Raw genomic sequence first — 14,028 nt, forward strand, 5'->3', positions numbered from 1 at the left:
TCTCGAACTTCTACAGGTGCACAGTGGAGAGCATACTGACTGGTTGCATCGTGGCTTGGCTCGGCAACTTGAGTGTCCAGGAGTGGAAAAGAATGCAGAAATTTGTGACCACTGCCCAGCCCATCATTGGCTCTGACCTCCCCACCATCGAAGGGATCTATCGCAGTCACTGCCTCAAAAAGGCTGCCAACATCATCAAGGACCCACACCATCCTGGCCACACACTCATCTCTCCGCTACCAACAGGTAAAAGGTACAGGAGCCTGAAATCTGATACATCCAGGTTCAGGAATAGCCACTTCCCCGCAGCCATCAGGCTATTAAACTCGCCATCAAATGAACTCTGAACTATAACAGCCTATTGCACTTTATCTGTTTATTTATGTGTATATACATGGTCTATGCTATATAGACACACTGAACTGTTCTGTATTTATGCTTACAATGCTCTGTTGTGCTGCAGCAAGCAAGAATTTTATTGTCCTATCTGGGACACATGACAATAAACTCTCTTGACTTGACTTGTGACTGAATATATGTAACAATTTCAATGTTTTGTTTTCAAAATAGGGATTGACTTTATCTTGCAGTTGCGAGAGGATAGATTAGTGCACGTTCACTTGTAACATAAAAGCTTTTTGGCATAAAAGGAGGTGTTTTGCTTGCTTTTATGATCCATTATTTTGGTTCAATTTGTGACCCTATGAAGAGCAGGGAGTGGACTTCACAAAAGGGGCTGATAACTGGCATGAGATCTTGCTTTTCCCATTAACTTCTGGTCTTGCCATTCATGATGTAAGGTATTTTGATCCTTTTTTACGTGAAACGAGGTAAGCATAAGGACTTGCTTACCAGCATAACATGAGCAGGATAAATTGCTTAAAAAGAACACTAAAAAAAGGCCTTTAATTAAGTAAAGCGCCATTCAGCCACGAGGTGGAAAACCCTAGTCGTTATAACAAACATATTGTTAGCATGGAATAGGCTTTTTTATTACATGACTTCGGTTATCATTACTGTTTGAAACTAACTCAAGTTTGTTTTGCATGAGTGAACAGGATTCCGAATGAATGCATCCTCCTGGCCAATGTTTCTGTTGAGAACACTAAATGGAGCTGAAATGGCCCCAACATCTATATTTAAAAAGGTAAGAAATAACATTTCATCTTGTGCCTTACTCTCTTTTGAATTTTTCTTGATGTGCTTTTGACACGACCTTCCCCACCCCTTAAATGATATGATTTAGTATAACGTTGTTAGGTGATACTGATTTTAAGAGATGGCTTTCTCAAGTGGGCATGTCACCATCTTTTGGGAACAATACAAGGATGTTTTTGAAAAGGTGATGTGAATGAAACATTAGATTTAAAATAAGTTATATCACCTTCTCTCATAGTATAAAGTAACATTATCGCAAAAGATATTTGAAAAGACAAATTGAAAACATTTTATTTCACATTCCCTGATTAAGACAATATTGTAGTGCATGGGTCTCAAAATGAGGCAAGTAGTCTGAAGTTTGAGAAGCACTTTACTTTAATTCCTCCCGGTTCAGGGGAAGACGAAACCAGGAAAAGATGGCACCCAAACCCTGCCTTTTATACCCTCCGGCTAAGGACCGCCTCCGGACTGCGCCACTCCTGTGCCGAGGGGTTCGGCAGTATAATGGCACGACCCTTAGGAGCCGCCACAGGACCCCCCCCCCAGATCCAGAGGCACAAAACGCACCGGCGGGCGCACGACCCGGCCGGCCCGCGTGCGGAAGTCAGCAGATCCCGGGGCTTGCGGGGGCGTAGGTGGAGGGACAGGTCGAGGGACCGGCGGGAGGACAGGTGGAGGGACAGGTGGAGGGAGTCGTGAGGGGGGGCGCCCTCGGGGCCGAGGTTGAGCAACCAGCACCGGCTGGTCAATGTCCAGGTGCGCCGGCTTTAAACGGTCAATCGACACGGCCTCCGGCCGGCCCCCCATGTCCAGGACAAAAGTTGACTGCCCGTGTTCCAGCACCCGGAACGGGCCCTTGTACGGCCTCTGGAGTGGCGTCCGGTGGGCATCACGGCGCAGGAAGACGTATGGGCAGTCCGTGAGGGCCATTGGCACGTGTGGGTGAAATGTCCCATGGCGGGACGTTGGGACGGGTGCGAGCCTGCCAACTCGCTCGCGAAGGCGTTGAAGGGTGGAGGAGTGCGTTTCCTGCTGCTCCGGCGCCGACCGCACGAACTCCCCGGGCACTGTGAGTGTCGACCCGTACACCAGCTCCGCCGATGATGAGGCCAAGTCCTCTTTGGGAGCGGTCCGGATGCCCAGCATGACCCACGGCAACTCGTCCATCCAGTCCGGGCCGGTGAGTCGTTCCTTCAATGCCGCCTTCAGCTGCCGGTGGAACCTCTCCACCAGACCGTTAGCCTGCGGGTGGTAAGCCGTGGTGTGGTGCAGCTGCACCCCCCAGCAAGCGAGCCATGGCTGACCACAGCTCGGAGGTGAACTGTGGGCCCCGGTCGGAGGAGATGTGCGCCGGCACCCCAAAGCGAGCAATCCAGTGCGCGGACAACGCACGATGAGGTGTCAGCCAAGCGTCCGGCCACCGCGGAAGCGGTCCACCATGGTCAAAAGGTGGGTGATGCCCCTGGACGGTGGAAGGGGCCCCACAATGTCCACGTGGAGATGGTCGAACCGCCGGTGAGGTAGACCGAACTCCTGGAGAGGTGCGCGGACATGGCGCTGGATTTTTGCCGTCTGGCACAGGATGCAGGTGCGAGCCCAATGGGCAACTTGCTTGCGCAGACCGTGCCACATGAAGCGAGCTGCCACCAGTGCCGTTGTCGCCTGGATTGATGGGTGAGCCAGTCCGTGGATCACCTCGAACACTCTCTGGTGGCAGGGACGATGGGGCGCGGCTGACCGGACGACACATCGCACAGGATCGTCACAACCCCAGGACCGAGAGGGACATCCTCAAGACGGAGGCCGGAGATGGCAGTCCGGTAGGTGGGCACCTCGTCGTCCGTGAGCTGTGCCGCCGCCAGAGCAGAATAGTCCAATCCGGGCGCCACCTCGAACACGGCATTTATAGCAGGGCGGGACAATGCGTCGGCCACCCGGTTCTCTTTCCCCTTGACGTAGCGGATGGCTGTGGTGTACTCGGAGATGTAAGCCAACTGCCACTGCTGACGTGCGGACCAGGGGTTGGAAACCTTCTGCAGGGCGAAAGTGAGCGGCTTATGGTCGGTGTAGGCGGTGAACGGGCGGCCCTCCAGGAAGTAACGAAAATGGCGCACAGCCAGGTACAGATCCAGGAGCTCACGATCGAACGCGCTGTACTTGGTCTGCGCGCGGTTGAGGTGCCGACTGAAGAAGGCCAGAGGCCGCCAAACTCCGCCTGTCAGCTGCTCCAGTACAGCACCAACTGCCGACTCCGAGGCGTCCACAGTGAGAGCAGTTGGGGCTTCTTCCCGCGGGTGCACCAGCAGCACGGCCCGAGCAAGGGCCTCCTTCGCGCCATCGAAAGCTGCCTCCGCCTCGTGGGTCCACTCAACGCTCTTTTGCTGCCCACCCGCCAGAAGTTGATACAGGGGCCGCATGATGTGGGCCGCGGATGGCACGAAACGATGGTAGAATGCCACCATGCCGACAAATTCCTGCAGGCCACGCACCGTGCGTGGGCGGGGAAACCGACTGATGGCGTCAACCCTGTCAGGCAGGGGAACCGCGCCTTACGCAGTCACGCGGTGGCCAAGAAAGTCAATTTCGTTGACCCCAAAACGGCACTTGTCCAGGTTGATGGCCAAACCATGCTCGCTGAGCCGCTGACAGAGCTGTCGAAGATGAGCGCAGTGTTCCTGCTGCGAGCGGCTGGCCACCAGGATGTCGTCCAGGTACACGAACACGAATTCGAGGTCACGACACACCCCGTCCATGAGGCGCTGAAAGGCCTGTGCAGCGTTTTTGACCGAACGGCATCTAGTCAACTCGTAAAGCCGAATGGCGTGATGATGCCACTGGGTACGTCATCCGGGTAGATTTGATTATAACCCCGCACCAGATCCACTTTTGAAAAAAAATGTGGCCCCAAAATGGGCATCGTGGGGCAATAAGATCCCTGTTGTTGCGCGTGAAGCTCGGTAAAGAGTCGCCAGCCCCCGCTTGACTAGGGATCATGTGGAGAGTGGGGACGCCCAAGGGCTGCTCGAAGGGGCAGCGATCCCCAAGGCCTCCATCGTGCGGAATTACCGCCGTGCCAGACGCAGTTTATCTGGTGGCAGTCGTCGTGCTCGTGCATGGAGTGTGGGCCGGTAGTCGGGAAGCAATGTACAACTCCGTGGCTGGGGGTTGCTGAATGAAAACTGCGGAGTGAGAATGTCCGGGAACGCAGCCAAGATTCGTGCGAATCGGGATCCACGTACGCCAGTGGCCGTCCCACCGGTTGACTCAAGCGCAACGTGATCGGCTCCATTGTAGTGGCGTTGACCAAACGAGACGCCCGACGTCCACCATGAGGGAATGCGTGGGGAAAATCGTCCCCGAGCAATGGTGGGAACGTCGGCAACGGTGAAGTTCCATGAAAAATGGCAGGAGCCGAGCACGATGGGAACCATGGGCAGTCCTATGTGCGGATGGGCTGCCGTTCGCCGCGGTGAGAAGGGCCCCCGCTTACCGGAACGAATGTCGGCCAAAGGGGGCAGGACGCTGAGCTCCGACTGTATCCACGAGGAAGCGGGTCCCGGAGCGCCGATCCCAAGCGAAAAGACGGTGAATTTGGCCGGCCACCACGGGGACTATTGGCAGCCGGCCCAGGCGTTTCCCGGGAACGTGCATGGCTGGCGGCATTGTCGTGCTGCAGCACCCCAGCGCTGATGGAAATAGCACCAGCTCCTTGTGTTGGTGCTATTTGGAGCTTGCCTGCCCCTGCTGGTGGTGCCTGCAGCTTGCTGGCGCTGGACTGCAGGTGCAGTACCTCTCACTGCCGCTGGGGGTAATCGTGCTGGCCGTCAGGCTGGAGTTGTCACTCTTTCCACAGCTCCCCCGCCCCACCGGAGGAAATCGGGAGCTGCTCCGGACTGCGCCACTCCTGTGCCGAGGGGTTCGGCAGTATAATGGCACGACCCTTAGGAGCCGCCACAATATTGGGTTTTTGCGTATGCTCTCTTAGAAGGAACTTTATATTTGGTCTCATGAGATGGGCATAACATTTCTTTGCAATATTTGAAGAGATATAGTGTCCCCTGGTCACCTGCCAAAAATGTCTTCCTCAACTGGTAACAGTAAAATAACAGATTATCTAGTCATAATCCATTTGTGCCACTGTGCGTAGATTTGAATTCAGATAAATTTATTGTCAAATACATCGTGGTGCAATAAGATTCCTTGTTCGCATGAAGCTTAAAGAGTAAAAATTATACACATTATTAATTGATACAGCAATATACAAAACAACTGAATGGTATAAAGATTGTAATGTAATCTGAAGTGATGCAAAGCAAAATACTAAAGTGCAATAACGGAATAACCAAATGAGGTGCAGTTAAGAATCAAAGTACATGTCTGCACCTCCAGTAAGGGTGTGTGAAAGAAATGATTGGTTTGGGAGTCTGATAACAGTGGGAAATAAGCTATTATTCGGGCTGGACATCTGGGCTTTCTAGCTCCTATATGTTCTCCCAGAAGGTAGAAGAAAGAAATGGGACTTTCTTTGACTACCTCCAACCTTCCTCATGTAACACATTGTGGCACCACCCGGTGGTTAGGCCACTTACTATGCGAACCCTTGGCAGTCAGGGGCAGGGTCATGTGACTGGGTAATGGCGGGAAGGAGTTGTCACGAGGTATAGAGGTGTGCCCTAGTATATGTGTCTTTTTGCAATACGGCGCACAAAAATGTGACAAAGGGGGTTAAATTTCAACTTTTTTTAAGGAATTTGACAAGCACTTTATTGGGTTCATGACTAACATAGTATCAACAAAAAATATAAGAAAAGATAGCAAATTGATCGCAAGTTTCTGAAAATGGCATCGGAATACACAAATGCATTTTGTGTAACGGTTGTCGTGTATTTCTTATTCCTTTCCATGTTTATGAATACCACATGGAACAATAAAATTGCAAACGCCGTTTCGACTTCATTCACCTGATCATGTAGTAGAATACTGCATCCATCTGAGTGGACACCGCAACGCGCATTACACATCATACACACAAATGTACGTTGCGGTGGATACTAAAAGGTTTGGTGTCCCAGGAAATGAACGTTACATTATTAGCAAAATCCAAACACTTTCACCAATGTGATCTAAATGGTATGGATTTGAGCTATATTGATGGCCGATGACTCCTGGTATTGATGAAGATATTTCCCTAGATCATTATCAAGACGTATATGTATGATGGGCCATATGATGTTTATTTATGAATTATATATTCATGACTAAAAATGGTAGAGTTTTTTATGTCACATTTTTGGTGTCATAATTGGTGGTAAAACGATGAAGATTTGAACGTCTGTCATGAAAAAAGTTTTTGACTTTCGGTCTTGAAGTTATCTAATTTATATCTGTTATTTATAAGGTTTCACATGATGGGTAGATTTTTGTTAAGAACAGTGTATTGGTGTAAAAAACGGAATAATAATCTTGTTCCTCAAAATCTTTCCAGTATTGTAAAAAGGCACATATATAATGAACCCCGGATCAACCTTCCTCCATTCGCGTGTTTGTGGTTCACTTTGCTTTGACAATAAAGATCTCTTTTATTCACCACACGTGGCTTGCTTATTGGCCCACCATATTGGTGACCCCGACGATCCAAAACGGTAATTTTGGATTTAAACGATGTTTGCTGCCAATGATCAACCTCAACAGCCCGAGGTCGCTGACAATCCAGCCCAGCAGAATGCTGTCTCCTTGAAGCTGACTGTGTTCTGGACATCGCAGCCTCAAGTGTGGTTCCAACAAGCCGAGGCCCAGTTTCACGTTCGACGCATCACGGCTGATGACACCCAGTACTACTATGTGGTCAATGCATTGGATCAGGAGACGACCGGTCGACTGGTCCCTTACCTACGTGTGCTGCCAGATCAGGACAAATACAAGGGCCTCAAAGCACTGCTCTTGTGGACCTTTGGGCTCAGCCGCTGGGACCGCGCAGCTTGGCTCATGCACATGGGCGGCCTCGGCGATCATAAGCCATCGGTGCTCATGAGCGAGATGCTCACACTGTCATCCGCCCTGCCTGCTCTTCGAACGCTTGTTTTTTGCCGGTGAGGATTTCACAGACCCCCTGCAGCTAGCGGAGCGTGCGGACGAGCTGTGGCAAGCCAAGCAGCATGGCTGTGGCTCGATCGATTGGGTGTCGGCGGTGCCTTGGAAGGTCCAGAAACCAGGCCCTGCATCCACCAGGAGTTCAGCTGTGCCGTCTGTCCCAAACGACCCCGGTAAGGGGAAGTTATGTTACTAACACCAGAGATGGCGTCCCGCAACCCGTCAGTACCGCCCACCCTGCTCGTATCCGGGAAATGCCGGGGCTGGCCGCCAGTAGCCGCTACGGCGGTCGGCCTGAACATCGCCTCTACGCTTGACATCGTCACTCGGGGCGACGGTTCCTGGTTGATAGTGGCGCGGAGTATAGCGTTTTGCCCTCGTCGGGGGTCGACACTCGTTCTGGCAAGCGGGGCCATCTCTTGACTGCAGTCAATGGCAGCTCCATACGGTCGTATGAGGTTCGCATGATCCCGCTCATCTTTGACCCCTGCCATTTTACCTGGACTTTCACGGTGGCTGACGTCTCCCAGCCGTTGATGGGTGCAGATTTCCTCCGTGCCCATTCTCTGTTGGTGGATGTGCGAGGGCAACACCTCGTTCGTCTGCCCTTTCGGTTTCGTGCCTCCGGTTCTGGGGAGTGTCCTGTGCCGCCACCCGGTGGTTAGGCCACTTACTATGTGAACCCTCGACAGGCGCGGTAGGGTCACGTGACTGGGTAATGGCGGGAAGGAGTTGTCACTAGGTATAGGGGTGTGCCCTAGTATAAAAAATGAACCCCCCTGTCAACCTTCCCCCATTCACGTGTGTGCTGTTCTCTTTGCTTTGACAATAAAGATCTCTTTGATTCACCACGCGTGGCTTGCATATTCGCCTGCCATAACATCATGTAAATGGACTGAGTGTAGACACAGTGTAGAAGTAACTCAGTGGGTCAGGCAGCATCTCTGGAGAAAAATGTTTTGAGTCCGGACCCCTCTTCTGATTGGATATGCCTAATTTGAAGAAGTTCTCCTCCTCTTCTGTTACTCCAGCACTTTGGTATAAACTAGCATCTGCAGTTCCTTTCGACACATAAGATGCTGGGACTCCTTATTTCCAGTTTGAGAAATTCATTCCTTCATTGATCTCCTTCGTTACCTCAAAGAAGTTAAATGTCAATCAAATGGACGTAGTTTGTCTTGGTGATATGATGTATGAGGAATGAACACAACTCTGGTCAGTTATGCTAAAGTTGTGAAGTGGCTGAATAATTCCAATGTGAAAAGTCAGCTTCCCTCCACAGATGCTGCCTGACCTGCTATGGTCCTTTCAAAAAGGACAGTGTTTGATTCTCGGTTATGAATCTACAAGCAATCTTCATTTGAAAAAATATTCAAGTACACATTAGAAAACAAAGTATGACTGCCAAACCTATTTACAATTGTAATATTTAAGTTTTAATTGAATGTATACACTAATTAATGTATATTTTTTCTTCTCTTGGAGGAACCTCCAAGTCCACAGCATAATCATTTTAAAGTTGGGATGAAACTGGAAGCTGTGGATCGGAAAAACCCTCATCTGATTTGTCCAGCGACTATTACTGAAGTGAAAGGAGAAGACATTTTTATAACATTTGATGGTTGGAGAGGCGCATTTGACTACTGGTGCAAATATGACTCCAGTGATATTTTTCCAGTGGGGTGGTGTAGCCTGACAGGAGATAGTCTCCAGCCACCTGGAAATAGGGGTAAGTCTTTACACTGATTTTATTGAGGAACATACTTAATATTCTATGATGTACTTAATTAAAATTTGTATTATTGGAGAACAATGCAGAATATTGTGAATGTTCCAGAATATTTTGAACTTTTAATAATAATAATAATAATAACATTATCTTTTATTGTCATTGCACATCAGTGCAACGAGATTTAGTATGCAGCTTCCAACCGATGTCAAAAATAAATAAATAAATACATAAACTGTGCGGCGTGACCCATCTGAGGGAGACAGTCCGGGGGGGGGGGGGGGGGGGGGGGGTGTACTCAGCAGGGCCAGTTCAGAACCGCTGTAGCTCTGGGAATAAAGCTGTCTCTGAGTCTGGAGGTTCGGGCGTAGAAGGCCTTGTAACGTCTGCCGGAGGGAAATAGTTCGAACAGTCCGTTACAAGGGTGTGAGGAGTCTTTATGGATGCTGACGGCCTTCCTGTGTGGTAGATGCCCTCCAAGGCTGGTAGCTGTTTCTCAATAATCCTCTGCGCTCTGTGGACGACGCGCTGAAGAGCGCTCCTCTCCGCCTCTGTGCAGCTGCGATACCACACAGAGATGCCATACGTTAATATGCTCTCTGTGGTGCAGCGGTAGAAGGTTGTCAACAGCTGTTGGGGCAGACCAGTCTTTTTTAATGTCCTCAGGAAGAACAGTCGTTGCTGTGCCTTCTTGACCAGTGCAGCGGTGTTGGTGGACCATGTGAGGTCCTCTGAAATGTGAGTGCCCAGAAACTTAAAGCTGGACACTCTCTCCACACTTTCCTTGTAAATGGAGATTGGGGCGTATTCTCCATTATGGGACCTCCTGAAGTCAATAATCAGCTCCTTGGTCTTGGAGGTGTTTAGCGACAAGTAGTGGTCACCTAGCCAATATTTATACTTCAACCAAAATCTCAGACGATTATTCTAAACATTTGTTATAATGTCAATTGTATGAAAAGTGCTATACAAATAAAGTTATTATTATTATTAAGACATCTGCTTGACATTACAATGATTCTGATTCCATAGGATGTTGCCTATTTCGCTACAGAAATACAAAATTATTTTAAATTTAATTTAAACTTATTATTAGTCATGTTGCTAAAATTGCCACTTTATTGATATTTAACTATCTTAACTTTTTAAATTACTTTCATGATACAGGTGCCAATAACAAGTCCTGTATTTGTAACTTAAGTTGTTGTTATGAGCTAATTATGTAGTGAGCTCTGAAAAACTTGTGACTTGTAAGATTTTTGTCTTGGCTCCAAATTCTGAAGTTGCTGTCAAACTTGTAGTGTAAAGATGATGAAGCTGACAATTTATGACATGGCAGTTATTACAGAAGATAGGTCAGCACACTTCAAGTAAAAGTAATGCATCTGCTCAGAGGAAAAAGCTTTGTTCATGCATTGTTGAGTGCAAAGGCAAAGATGGTTGGTCTGGTGCAACTCATGATCCAGATACACATTGTTTTGAGAACTATTCTTTTTCTCTACATTTTCTGTTTGTGCTTATTTGCATTACATTGGAAGTGTCATTTTCTATAACAAGTTCTTTTGATCAATGTCTTTGAAAGTGGACTTTGTATTAAACATATTATTGATATATTTGGGAATGGTAACTGGGTAAGTTTTGCCAGAATATTGGGTTTTATTAATGGAGGTGACAATGGGTTTATCACAGAAAATATTTTTGGTTTGATTTTAGTTGGCTCCTTATGAGTAATCCAGCTTTAAGTAACTTTAAAAAGATAGTTAAAACTGAACGTTGCCTCTTACTTGTTTAAAACCCTGTGTATCCATGGTCCCCTCCAATGCCACGGTGACATGCACAAACTAGAACAATACCTCTTTCCGCTTGGGTCACCTACAACCCAACAACATGAATATTGAATTCTCAGGTCACATCCCTCCACCAACATGTTGTCTCCTCATCTACCTCACACATACATTTATTTAGATTCCCCCAGCACTCCTCGTACCACCCCCTTTCTCTGCTATGCATCCTACTCCTGCTCATCTTAGACTCCGACCACCTTAGGGGATCCCATCACCCCCTCTCTTCCCCAGTACCCACTATTCCTCTTTCTGGTTCTACATTTCACTACTTGCCTTGCCTCCTTATCAGATGCCACCATCTGTAGTCTTTTGTCTTCTCCAATTTACCACCTCCAGCCTTTCACTATCTCCACCCTTCTCTCTCCGATTTGACTTGTTGACAATGAACTATTCCTTTCCTGACCAACCTGTACCTTAAAATAAGATACAAAATGCTGGAGTAACTCAGCAGGTCAGCCTGTATTACTGGAGAATATGGAAAAGCAACTTTTCAGGTCAAGACCCTTCTTCAGTTGACCCAAAACATCACCTATCCATATTTTCCCCCTCCCCCTCCCCTTTCACCCCATCAGCCGTCACATACAGCACATAATCCTCTGACAGTTTCACCACCTCCAACAGGATCCCACCATTCGTAGCATCTTCCAATCTCCACCCCTTTCTGCTTTCCGCAGAGACCATTCCCTCCGCAACTAACTGGTTAACTCATCCCTTCCCACCCAAGCCACAATTTTCCAAGGTACTTTCCCCTGCAACCACAGGCCCGGGGAGAGGGGGTGGGCGGCCCGGGGCAGCGGGGAGAGGGGCATAGGAGGGGGGGAGACATTGTAGTTTGGGGGGAGGCCAGGGAGTGTGGGGGGGGGGGGGGGGATAGTTGAGGGGTGGGATAGGGCCTAGTGTGTGTGAAGTTGAGGGGAGGTTTACAATGTTTATTATTTAATGTCCCTTGTCTAGTCTGAAATAAAGTTCATCATTGGATATAAAAATCAGAAGAAATATAATTATGTGTGTTATATGATTATGTACATCTATATCACATTCATGTATGTGTGTTCTTTCCAGCACAGTCAGTTGTATGCTCATGGAATAAAACCATCCTTAAGTTATACATCTTTTGGAAATCTTGCTCAAAACAAAGTTAATTTTGTGAAATCCTTCAATTAGATAACCCCACAGGCAGATCTCATTCCACTCTCTGGCTACTGGGAAGACCAGACACCTTTTTATTTGTGGAGAAACAACTCCATAGAAAATAAGCACAAAACATTAAGTAATATTCCAGAGCTAGACCAACTGGAATCTTCATATTGCTATTATTTTCACAAATACTGCAGATGTGAACAGTGTGATTACATTAATGTGATTAGATGAATGAATTACAGAGTGCAAGTGTAATACAAAATCAACTCAAACACAGCATATGGGCCATTTAAAAAGAAATGATTTTAAAAACATTAAAAAAGAAAATTACCAGAGGCAAAATTTATAAACATTTTATTCTTTAACAAGAATTAACAGAATTATGAACTAACAGAATTATGAATCTAACCCAATATCACACACAAAAACTGTTCCCCCGCAACATTGATTACCCTGCGAGTCGGGTCGGGTAGGTTCCGGTTGATACAAAATCAACTCAAACACAGCCTATGAACCATTTAAAAAGAAATGATTTAAAAAAACATTAAAAAAGACAATTACCAGAGTCAAATTTTATTCTTGACAAGAATTAACAGAAGTGTGAACTAACAGAATTGCACCAAAGATCCTATAGCTCTGCTATAAGATCTTTGGATCACACTGCGAGTCGGGTCGGGTAGGTTCCGGTTACTAAAATGGGCGAGGAAAAATGCCCAGGATCCCCTCATCAGCTTCCCCATTGCCAACAATGGACCATTGTGGGCACCTTTCCTGAACCTCATTGCTGGCTTTGATCTGCCTTTTGGTGTATCTTTCAATATTGTGAATGGAATAGGTTTGGAGGGCCAAACACGAGCAGGTGGGACTAATGTAGATGGGGCATGTTGTCGGTGTGGGCAAGTTGGGCTCAAGGGCCTGTTTCCATGCTGTATGACTACATGTAAGCAGATAAGAGTTGATATTGATATTGTGTTCGGCATAGACATTGTGGATCGAAGGGCCTATCACTGTACTGTTGTATGTTCTGTATTATTCTTGGAAGTGGTCTTGTGATTATGTCTGGTCTTTGAATAGATGAAATATTCAAATTAATGTATGGATCTGAAAACGCGATTACCTGGGTGGATAATTGCTTGTAAATCTCCAGCTCTAAAACAGCTGAATGTGGTTTTAATGCAAAGATTTTGAGTCTAGTATGTAAAGTGCTCATATAGAATATTTTCATGACTTCGACCTTTCTTCTGTGGTGGCCAAGTTAGCTTGTTTTAGATAATTTAAAAAATATATATTCCTTAATACTCTTGGGACGGTACGCCTTGATTATTGAGAAACAGAAGATGGAAATGAATTGAGCTTTGTCAAGTATTGACCATACAGAACTGGTACCCGCATTGGCTTTTGCATATTTTAAAATTTTACGTTGCAGTAAAAATAATGTTTCAATATGACAGAGTTCATTATGAAATGAATGTTGCATATTACCCTATCTCTTAATATAATCAGATTGCCAAAACCTGTATGTGCTATTGAGCTAAACAACCACTGTATGAGAATTTAATACAAGTGTTCCTGGTTTTTGTTTTATTGCACACATTTTGGAATGGCTGCCTTTGTCTAAAAATGCAAATTACTAATTTGGGTTTCTGCCTTTTGTGGATCTTTGACCCTTTTTAACCGTTTCGCCTTGTGCAAAAGCAGGGGCGAAGATAGTGGGAGCAGGTGACTGATGAGACTGTCACTTTAGCCTGCACACAGGATACACATTAGTTTAAAATGCAACACTTCTCTTTTCTACCCTTCCCCCGCGTCCCCCAGATCCCCAAACTAATGCAAATATCATCAACGTGCTGTTTGGCAATTGAGCTTCAATCAGCATGGGCTTTGTTGAAGGATTGGTCGATGGGAAAAAAAGTGCTATCACCAAAGGAAATTTAAAAGGAAAATTCAGGGTTCTTAAGCTGATAGGAGTTGGTCTCAGAAAGAGAGAAATCTAAAATCACCACGGTAAACACTAAAGCATGAAATTTCATTTCTATTGGTGTTGTTAAATTGAACCAAGTTTGG

General features: G+C 46.9%; 1 protein-coding gene across 1 annotated transcript in view; it reads left to right on the forward strand.

Moving 5' to 3' along the window:
* Positions 1-14,028, forward strand: part of scml2 (Scm polycomb group protein like 2) — a 119,550-nt gene that overhangs the window by 49,898 nt on the left and 55,624 nt on the right. The window contains exons 7-8 of the mRNA XM_055644921.1: positions 1,059-1,147; positions 8,737-8,980. Coding sequence (XP_055500896.1) covers positions 1,059-1,147; positions 8,737-8,980 — 333 coding nt within the window. The remainder of the gene's footprint in view (positions 1-1,058; positions 1,148-8,736; positions 8,981-14,028) is intronic.

The sequence above is a fragment of the Leucoraja erinacea genome, chromosome 13, assembly GCF_028641065.1.
Source record: "Leucoraja erinacea ecotype New England chromosome 13, Leri_hhj_1, whole genome shotgun sequence".
NCBI lineage: Eukaryota > Metazoa > Chordata > Chondrichthyes > Rajiformes > Rajidae > Leucoraja > Leucoraja erinaceus.